Source organism: Zophobas morio, unplaced genomic scaffold, assembly GCF_036711695.1.
Source record: "Zophobas morio isolate AGI-343-1 ecotype UQ-CSIRO unplaced genomic scaffold, CSIRO_AGI_Zmor_V1 ptg000016l, whole genome shotgun sequence".
In the NCBI taxonomy this organism is placed as follows: Eukaryota; Metazoa; Arthropoda; class Insecta; order Coleoptera; family Tenebrionidae; genus Zophobas; species Zophobas morio.
This window is the reverse complement of record NW_026972121.1, coordinates 5,778,018-5,788,847: the sequence shown is the minus strand read 5'-3', so window position 1 is coordinate 5,788,847 and position 10,830 is coordinate 5,778,018. Positions and strand designations below refer to the sequence as shown.

The window sequence follows — 10,830 nt, the reverse complement described above, 5'->3', positions numbered from 1 at the left end:
GAGAAACTTAAAACATGTTTAAAACGGTAAATTTTTCTAGGGTGGTATGTTTTTTTTTTTTTTGTAGGCTGGTATCGATTTTGCAATTATGCTCCGCCCCTTGGTGTCACAGTGAATGAAAAATTCGGCACAATTGATATCGGGGCAAATATAGGTGGAGCTTAATCCTTGGCTTGATTTTTTACTTAATACACAAACATTTTTTTAACAACACGATTATCTATTTAAAATAATATTTCACTTGGTAATTTCTTGAAGAAACTTGAGGGTTGCAATTAAGCTCCACCCCTCGGCTCACGACGAATAAAAAAAATCATCACAATTGAGATTGGGCGGGGCTATTTTGCCTTTTTTTTGTCTTAATATATGTAGCCACCTTTTTACAACAAGAAACGCTTAAATCATGTTTAAAATGGTAAATTTTGTAGAGAAAAATCAATTTTGCAATCAAGCTCCGCCCCTTGACTTTTTTTTACTTTTCATTTCTTGGAGAAATTGAGGACTACAATTAAGCTCCACCCCTCGGTTTACGATAAATAAAACAAATCATCACAATTGAAATATGGCGGGTGGGCGGGGCTTATTTTGCCTTTTTTTTTTCTTAATATATGTAGCCATTTTTTCACAACAAAAACTTAAAACATGGTTAAAATAGTACATTTGTGCAAGGAAATATGGATTTTGCAATTATGGGGCGGAGCCTCATTGCAAAATCAATATTTCTTTACACAAATTTTCCATTTTAAACATGTGTTTCATATTGTGAAAAGAAATCTACACATATTAAAACAAAAAGGCAAAATGTAAGCCCACCCACCCGCCCTATCTCAATAATTGTGTAGATTTTTTTTTATTCGCCGTTAACCAATGGGGCGGAGCTTAACTGCAAAATACTTATTTCTTTACGAGAAATTAAAAACATGTTTTTTAGTATCGTGTTGTTCAAAGACTGCTAGGTATATTAAAAAAAAGGCAAAATATAAACCCCGCCCACCCACCCCATCTCAATTGTGATGATTTTTTTGTTTCAAGAAACTTAAAACACGTTTAAAACGGTCAGTTTTTGTAGGGAAATGTGGATTTTGCAATTAGGCTCCGCCCCTAGGTCTGGCAACGAATCAAAACTTCACTACTACATATTTAGACCAGGCCAAGTATGGGTGGGGCTTGATGGTTGGCTTTAATTTTTTCTTGTAAAACTTCGGCACAATTGATATCGGGGCAAATATAGGTGGAGCTTAATCCTTGGCTTGCTTTTTTATTTAATACACAAATCTTTTTTAACAACACGATTACCTATTTAAAATAATGTTTCACTTGGTAATTTCTTGGAGAAACTTGAGGGTTGCGGTTGCAACTAAGCTCCACCCCTCGGCTCACGACGAATAAAAAAATCATCACAATTGAGACTGGGCGGGTGGGCGGAGCTTATTCAGCTCTAGTCCGATTCGATTTGATGGTAAATGTTTGTATGGAAACATCGATTTTGCATTTATGCTCCGCCCCTTGGTGTGACAATGAATTAAAAATTCATCACAATTGCGATAGGGCGGGTGGGCGGGGCTTATTTTGCCTTTTTTTTTCTTAATATATGTAGCCATTTTTTCACAACAAAAACTTAAAACATGGTTGAAATGGTACATGTTTGCAAGGAAATATGGATTTTGCAATTATGGGGCGGAGCCTAATTGCAAAATCGATTTTTCTTCATACAAATTTTCCATTTTAAACATATGTTTCATACTGTGAAAAGAAATCTACACATATTAAAACAAAAAGGCAAAATGTAAGCCCGCCCACCCGCCCTATCTCAATTGTGTAGATTTTTTTTTATTCGCCGTTAACCAAGCTTAACTGCAACATACTTATTTCTTTACAAGAAATTAAAAACATGTTTTTTTGAGTATCGTGTTGTTCAAAGGATACTATGTATATTAAGAAAAAAAAAGGCAAAAGATAAACCCCGTCCACCCACCCCATCTCAATTGTGATGATTTTTTTGTTTTAAGAAACTTAAAACACGTTTAAAACGGTCAGTTTTTGTAGGGAAATGTGGATTTTGCAATTAGGCTCCGCCCCTAGGTCTGGCAACGAATGAAAACTTCATTACTACATATTTAGACCAGGTCAAGTATGGGTGGGGCTTGATCTTTGGCTTTAATTTTTTCTTGATATACATAACATTCTTTGAACAACACGATACTCAAGGAACATGTTAATTTCTCGTACAGAAATTTCGCAGTTAAGCTCCACCCCTTTGGCTGACAACGAATAAAGAAAAATCGCCACAATTGAGATAGGGCGGGTGGGCGGGGCTACATTTTGCCTTGTTTTCTTAATATGTGTAGACTTATTTCGACAACAAGAAACTTAAAACATGTTTCAAACGGTAAATGAATGTTTCACTATAAATGGTGGAGGTGCCGGACCAACGTGCGTTTTTCTCCGTTAGTTGTAAAATATCTAAAAAACAGAAATGATTATTTTTGGGCCCTCATCATACAAAAATCAGAAATGAAGTAATGCTTTTCTCACATTTTTAGTAATATTTTTCCAAGGTTTTAAAAAATGTTATTAATTATTATACTAAATAAATGAGTATATGCAACCCATTATACACACAATTGATCCACACGCGAAAACAAAAGGAGTTAGAACAGATCTAATAGCATCTGATTAAAAACTTTTGATTTAGAGTTGGCTGCGACCACTGTTGTTACCTGTCATATGGTACATCGTTCACTGATGATTCTGTGGCACTCTGGTTGATTTTTTTATTGGTCGGTTGGTGTTTTTTGTTCTTTATTAAAATCTGACTATAGATACAAATTTGAGTTTACGTTTATGGATCTTCTTAAATGTCCCTAGAGTCGTAATAACAACTACGACTGGGGTCTTTTATTGGACGAACATCGTATTGATGGGCTTTCAGCAGCTCCCAGAACATTAAGTACAGAGTTGTATGTCTGCCATTCTTAATGTGAGTAATGAGAAAGCCCTTGTATAGTCCCAAAACCCCTTCGTATTTGACGATTTTGTAAAAACAGTCGATCATTCCCTGGTAGAGTGCTCCTCTCCCAGTTGGGTCAACATCTGTAAAAATTCCGACAATTATCCACAAGACCAAAAATCGAAAACTAATACACTGATTATTCACCCTTACACAAACAAGATCGAAGGGAGTTTGAAGCAGACTTTGACAAATCCCTCCAAAAGTACCAGCAATAAAAGCAGTCAAAACTCTGGAATAACGAAATACTTCGTATTCCCGAAGGACTTCCTTCGTCTGAGTGAAAGTGGTAAGCTGTGCCGCAGCCCCCACAACCGACCTAACAACATTGGCGTTCGTCCCTTTCCATAAACCTCGAACCTAGAACTAAGCTCAGTAAAAACTAAAGCAACGCCGTTGGTTGTAGTTACACCGGAAGTATTATAAGTCGTTTTTAAGGCCTGTACAAGACTTGTATGCTCGTGTTGGTACCCCACAGCAATCTCCGGGGAAGCCTTCGCTTGAAATTGCGTAGTCAGTGTATACAAGGGGGTCCCCAGAAACGCCCCCACGCCACCACCAAAAGCACTAGCCACCAAACTGTTGTAAAAAATCGTCCTGTTACCGGCGTCGCAGAGGTAGCCCGAGTTCGACAACCACCCGTAGAAGCCCAACTTGATGCCATTTCGCACCCCTTGATTGAGTACAGACGGGAGAAGACCCTTTTGAAGGGCCAGAATGCCTTCTTTTTTGATGATGATGGCGATTGACTGGAAAGGGCCTTTGTAGTGGGCTACGTAATTGCCACGGGTTTTCAGTTCCCCTTGGAGGTGGGTTCGTGTTTTTAGGACGTCGAAGGGATTGGTGAGCAAGGTTGCTGCCATTGCAGCCGCAGCTCCTATACAGAAGTCCATGTACCATGGGGCATGGTAGCAGTGGTTGGGTGGGGGTGGTTGGTCATTTTTGCGACGTTTGAAATGTCAGGGTTGACAACCAATTTGACAAATTACTACCAGAGAACGTAGAGAAGCGTCATAGTTTAAATTAAATGACGGTTGAGGACTCCTCGACTTATGTTGGCAACAGTGTTTGTTTCTAACTAGGAATAAAATTAACTACAATAGAAAAAATGTCATAATATTTTCACTTTAAGTCAGGGCACACGAATGACAGTTCGTCGTTTGTGAACTTGTTTGATCTACAGACCAGAGCGCACTCAGGCCAATGTCGACCTTAAGCGTCCGGAAACGATTTTTTATAAGCCAATTTTTCAATTTCTCAGTTTTCAGTTTTTCTCTTCAATTTTGCGATTTTTAAATATTTCGATTTTTTCATTTTTGACTTTTATAAACTCTTTATTTGTCGATTTTTCAGGTTTTTTTGGTTTTTCAATTTTTCTATTTTTTTAGGTTTCGATTTTTCAACTTCACTTTTTCCATTTTTCGATTTCTCAAATTTTCAATTTTTTAATTTCTCAGTTTTTGGATTTTCAGTTTTGGGATTTTTTAATATTTCGATTCTTCGACTTTTCGATTTTTGACTCCTGGATTTTTCGATTTGTTGATTATTTTACTTTATCGATTTTCACATTTTGCACTTTTTCGATTTTTAATTTTTAATCTTTCGATTTCGACCTATTTTTCGTTTTTTCAATTTTTCTAGTTCTTAATTTCCAATATTTAGATTTTTCCGAGTGTTCATTTTATACGTTTTCGGTTTTTACAATTTCCAATTTTTCCCTTTCTCTGATTCGAAAAGTTGGAAAATCGAAAAAGTAAAAAGACAGGAAAATATTAGAAATTAAAAATCTGAAAAAACGAAAAATTGCAAAATCGAAAACGTAGAAAGAAAATCTAAAAATTGGAAAAAAGAAAAACGAATCGAATCGAAAAATTGGAAATCCGAAAAATTGCAAAATCGAAAAGGTGTAATTAAAAAATTGAACGTCGAGAAATTGAAAACTTAAAAATCGAAACTGGAAAATTAAAAAATGAAAATTCTAAAATTCCAACATTGGAGAGATTATTATTATTACATATTTAAAACGAAATCTAGAAAAACTGAAAAAACGAAAAATTTTAAATCGAAAAATTAAAAAAAATCACATTGAAAAAAAGAAAAATTATAAACTCAGAACACTGAAAAACCGAAAAATTGATAAAATAAAGAACATAAAAAAAAACCGAAACAAAAAACGGCAAATCGAAAAATTGAAAATTCGTGTAATTGTAAATCGAAAAATAGCAAATTTTACAAAATTGAAACATCCAAAAGTTGGAAAATCGAAAAACTGAAATATTTGTCGAAGAGTGAAGAATGAAAAATTGTAAAAATACAGATAATTAAAAATGAAAATGAAAGCCGCAATTCGAAAATTTTAAATATTGAAAACTCTAGAAAATTTAAATCGAAAAATTGCAAAATCGAAAAACTGAAGAAACAAAAAAATTAAAAATCGAAAAATTGCAAATCAAAGGACTGACGAAACGAAAAATTGAAAAATTGGAAAGAAGAAAAAACGAATCGATTCGAAAAAATTATAAAATCGAAAATCTGTAACATTGCAAGATCGAAAAATTATATGTAAATGAAAAAGTTATAAAATCCAATACATAATTGAAAAATGAAACAATTCTAAAATCGCAAAGAATTGAAAAATCATGAAAATGAAAAATCAAAAATAAAAAATCTAAAAATTGAAAAATCTAAATGTTGGAAAATCGAAAAATTGCAAATCGAAAAATTATAAAATCCAAACACTGAAAAACCGAAAAATTGCAAAAATAAAGAACATAAAAAAATCGAAACGAAAAATTGCAAATCGAAAATTTGAAAATTCTAAAAATTGAAACATCCAAAAGTTAGAAAATCAAAAAACTGAAAAATTTGAAAACGAAAACTCGAAAAGTGAAGAATGAAAAACTGAAAAACTGCAAATCGAAAAATTGAAAAAACAAAAGTTATAACATTGAAAAACTGAACATTTGTTAAAATGAATAAAATTAAAATCTAAATGAAAAACCGCAAATTGAAAATTTGAAGAAAAGAAAAACTGAAGTATCGAAAAATTGAAAATTCGAGAAATTTTTGATCGAAAAATTGAAAGAACATAAAAATGAAAGATCAAAAAATTGCAAATCGAAGAACCGACGAAACGAAAAATTGAAACACTGAAAAACTAAAAATCGAAAAATTGGACAGAAGAAAAAACAAATCGAATAAAAATGAAAAAGTTATAAATTCTAATAATTGAAAAATTAAACGATTCTAAAGTCGCAAAATAAAAGAGGACATTATTATTACATATGTATTTAAAATGAAATCTAGAAAAATTGCAAATCAAAAATCGCAAACCGAAAAATTGAAAAATTCAAAAACTGAAAGATTTCACACTGAAAAAAAGAAAAATTATCAAACCAGAACATTGAAAAACCGAAAAATTGAAAAAATAAAGAAAATAAAAAACCGAAACGGAAAATTGCAAATCGGAAAACTGAAAATTCGTGAAATTGCAAACCGAAAAATTGCAAAATCTATAAAATTGAAACATCCAAAAGTTGGAAAATGGAAAACTGGAAAATCTAAAAATGAAAAGTCGAAGAGTTTGCATGTCTTGAAGAGACAAAAAAAAATATCTAGATTTTTCGGTGTGTCGACTTTTGACTTTTTCGATTTTTAAATTTTAGATTTTTCAGTTTTTAAATATTTCAGTTTTAGGATTTTTCAATATTTCAATTCTTCGGGCTCTTCTATTTTTGACTTCTGGATTTTTCGATGTGTCTACCTTTTTACTTTTTCCATTTTTCAATTTTTGATTTCTTAATTTTTGGATTTTTCGAAGTCCCGATTTTAGATTTTCTGTTTTTCAATTGTAGTTTTTTCAGATTTTCGATTTTACAATTAATCGATGTTTTGATTTTCCCATTTCTTGTCTTTCGAAGGTTTCGTAATTCCAGTTCTTCAATTCTTTAATTTTTCGATTTTTTATTTTTTAGTTTTTTTAAGGTTTCAGATTTTTCAAGTTTTCCATTTTTCAGTTTTTCTTTCATTTTTCAGTTTTTCAATATTTCAGTTTTGGAATTTTTCAATATTTCGATTTTTAAATTTTATCGACAAATTGAGAAATCGAAAAGTCGAAAACTGGAAGTCGAATAATAGAAAAATTGAAAAATTAAAAAATGGAAAAACGATAACACGAAAATTCAAAACATTTAATTGAAAAACTTGAAAATCGAACCACTGAAAAGTCAAAAAATTGAGAAATGGGTCAATAAAAAAGTCGAATAGTTGAGAAATTAGGAAATCGTAAAAATGAACATTTAGAAACGTTATAAACTGAAAAATTGAAAAATCCAGAAATGCAAAGGTTGTCAAAATTAAAACATGTATTGAAAAATGGAGAAATCGAAAAATCCAAAAATTTGAAAAACCGGATCGTGAAAAAATCAAAACATTAAAAAATTGTAAAAACGAAAAATTGAAATACCAAAAAACTGAAAAATCAAAAATTTAAAAATCCGCTACATTGAAAAATATATGGGAGAACTGAAAAACTGACAAATCGATAAATCGAAATGTCTAAAATAAAAAAAATTGGAAAATTAAAGTAGCGAAATATTGAATAATGGGAAAATTGAAATTTCAAAAATTTAAAATTTGTAAAATTGAAAAAGGGAAAACCGAGAAATCGAAAATCCGAAATTGAAACAATCGAAAAAATGAAAAATCGAGAATTTGAAAAATTGAAACATCAAAAAATGGAAAATCGAATAACCGAATAGCCTCTAAATCTAAAACCAAGAAGTTGAAATATCGAAAGATCAAGAAATTGAAACAAAATCTAAAATTTAATGTTCGAAAAATTGAAAAACAGAAAAATCGAAAAATAGAGAAACCGAAAAAGGTAATGTCTTCATAATTGAAAAATTAAAATTTGGAAAAAATTGAAAATTGAAAAATCGACAAATCAAAACAAAAAATCGAAAAATTGAAAAATCTAAAATTTTAAAATTCAAAAACTAAAAAAACGAAAAAATATAAAACTGAGAAATCGAAATATTGAAAAATGCCGAAACTAAAACACCGAAAAATTGAGAAATCGAAAAGTCTAAAACTGGAAGTCGAATAATAATAATAGAAAATTTGAAAAATCGAAAATGGAAAAACGAAAACCCGGAAATTCGAAAACTTGAATTGAAAAACTGAAAAATCGAAACACTGAAAAGTCAAAAAATTGAGAAATGGGAAAATCAAAAAATGGATTCGATTTTTGACTCCTGGATTTTTCATTTCAGTTCTTCGATATTTCGATTTTCCTGTTCTTCAATTCTTTAATTTTTTGATTTTTTAATTTTTCGATTTTTTAAGGTTTCTATTTTTCGACTTCACTTTTTTGATTTTTTCGATATTTCAGTTTTTAGATTTTCAGTTTTAGGATTTTTCAATATTTCAATTCTTCGGCTCTTCTATTTTTGACTTCTGGATTTTCCGATGTGTCTACCTTTTTACTTTTTCGACTTTTCAATTTTTGGATTTTTAAATTTTAGATTTTTCAATCTTTTGATATTTTAATTTTTCAATATTTCTTAATCTTTCGATTTTTCGACTTCCTGGTTTTAGATGTTCTATTTTTCAATTTTTCGATTTTTCAGTTTTTCAATTTTTCATTTTGGCTTATTTCGGTTTCTCAGTTTTTCCAGTTTTCCATTTTTTTCGTTTTTTGATTTTTCCGCTTTTCCAATTTTTCAACATTTAATTTTTTGTTTGTCGATTTCTCTATTTTTCAATTTTTCGACTTCATCACTTTTCGATTTCTCGTTCTTTTGATCTTTCCATCTCCCAATTTTTCAATTTTTCGAATTTTTAAGTTTTTTGATTTCTCGATTTATCGAGATTTGGATTTTTCGATATTTTGATTGTCAATTTCTCAATTTATAAATTGTTCAATTTTTAATTTTTCGATTTTGGCCTATTTCGGTTTCTCAATTGTTCCGACTTAAGGACTTAATTTTTTTAAGGTTTCAATTTTTCGACTTCACTTTTTGGATTTTTCTATTGCTCAATTTTTCGACTTTTTAGGTGCTCAGTTTTTGGAAATTTCAGTTTTCGGATTTTTCAGGTTTTCCATTTTTCAGTTTTGCCCGGTTTTAGATTTTATTTCCCGATTTAGTTTTCCATTTTTAGTTTTTCTTTCATTCTTCAGTTTTTAGATATTTCAGTTTTAGGATTTTTCAATATTTCAATTCTTCGGCTTTTCTATTTTTGACTTCTGGATTTTTCGATGTGTCAACCTTTTTACATTTTCGATTTCTCAATTTTTCGATTTTTAAATTTTATCGACAAATTGGTTGTATCGAAAAGTCGAAAACTGGAAGTCGAATAATAGAAAATTTGAAAAATTGAAAAATGGAAAAACGATAACACGAAAATTCAAAACATTTAATTGAAAAACTGAAAAATCGAACCACTGAAAAGTCAAAAAACTGAGAAATGGGATAATAAAAAAATGGATTAATTGAGAAATTAGGAAATGGAAAACTTGAACATTTAGAAACGTTATAAACTGAAAAATTGAAAAATCCTGAAATGCAAAAGTTGTCAGAATTAAAATATGTATCGAAAAATTGAGAAATCGAAAAATCCAAAAATTTGAAAAATTTTAAAAGTAGAAAAACCGGATCGTGAAAAAACCAAAACATTAAAAAATTGTAAAAACGAAAAATTGAAACATCAAAAAACTGAAAAATCAAAAATTTTAAAATCCGCTACATTGAAAAATATATGGGAGAACTGAAAAACTGACAAATCGATAAATCGAAATGTCTAAAATAAAAAAAATTGGAAAATTAAAGTAGCGAAATATTGAATAATGGAAAAATTGAAATTTCAAAAATTTAAAATTTGTAAAATTGAAAAAGGGAAAACCGAGAAATCGAAAATCCGAAATTGAAACAATCGAAAAAATGAAAAATCGAGAATTTGAAAAATTGAAACATCAAAAAATGGAAAATCGAATAACCGAATAGCCGAAAACTAGAAAAATCGAAAATTTGGGAAATCGAAATTAGGTCAAAACTGAAAAAATAGAAAAATTGAAGAATCGAAAAACTCATCAATTGAAACACCGAAAAATTTATTTTAAAAATCGAAAAATTGAAAAATCTAAAACCAAGAAGTTGAAATATCGAAATATCGATCAAGAAATTGAAACAAAATCTAAAATAGAGAAACCGAAAAAGGTAATGTCTTCATAATTGAAAAATTAAAATTTGGAAAAAATTGAAAAATCGACAAATCAAAACAAAAAATCGAAAAATTGAAAAATCTAAAATTTTAAAATTCAAAAACTAAAAAAACGAAAAATATAAAACTGAGAAATCGAAATATTGAAAAATGCCGAAACTAAAACACCGAAAAATTGAGAAATCGAAAAGTCTAAAAATGGAAGTCGAATAATAATAATAGAAAATTTGAAAAATCGAAAATGGAAAAACGAAAACAAGGAAATTCGAAAACTTGAATTGAAAAACTGAAAAATCGAAGCACTGAAAAGTTAAAAAATTGAGAAATGGGAAAATCAAAAAATGGATTCGATTTTTGACTCCTGGATTTTTCATTTCAGTTCTTCGATATTTCAATTTTTCAAGTTTTCGAATTTTCCAAATATTTCGATTTCTTAATCTTTTGATTTTTCGACTTCCCGGTTTTAGATTTTCTGTTTTTCAATTGTCATTTTATCAAATTTTCGATTTTTTAATTTTTCAAATTTGACTTTCATAAACTCTCAATTTTTCGATTTTTCAATTAATCGATGTTTTGGTTTTCCCATTTCTTGACCTTCG

General features: G+C 29.9%; 1 protein-coding gene across 1 annotated transcript; it reads right to left on the bottom strand.

Moving 5' to 3' along the window:
* Positions 1 to 2,805: 2,805 nt before the first annotated feature.
* On the bottom strand, positions 2,806 to 3,951 carry LOC135129669 (solute carrier family 25 member 35-like). Its single transcript, XM_064056900.1, has 3 exons — positions 3,421 to 3,951; positions 3,145 to 3,370; positions 2,806 to 3,093 (listed from the first exon to the last, which is right to left on the bottom strand). The coding sequence occupies exons 1-3, from the start codon at positions 3,901 to 3,903 to the stop codon at positions 2,855 to 2,857; spliced, it is 948 nt and encodes a 315-aa protein (XP_063912970.1). The 5' UTR covers positions 3,904 to 3,951; the 3' UTR covers positions 2,806 to 2,854.
* Positions 3,952 to 10,830: the final 6,879 nt, after the last annotated feature.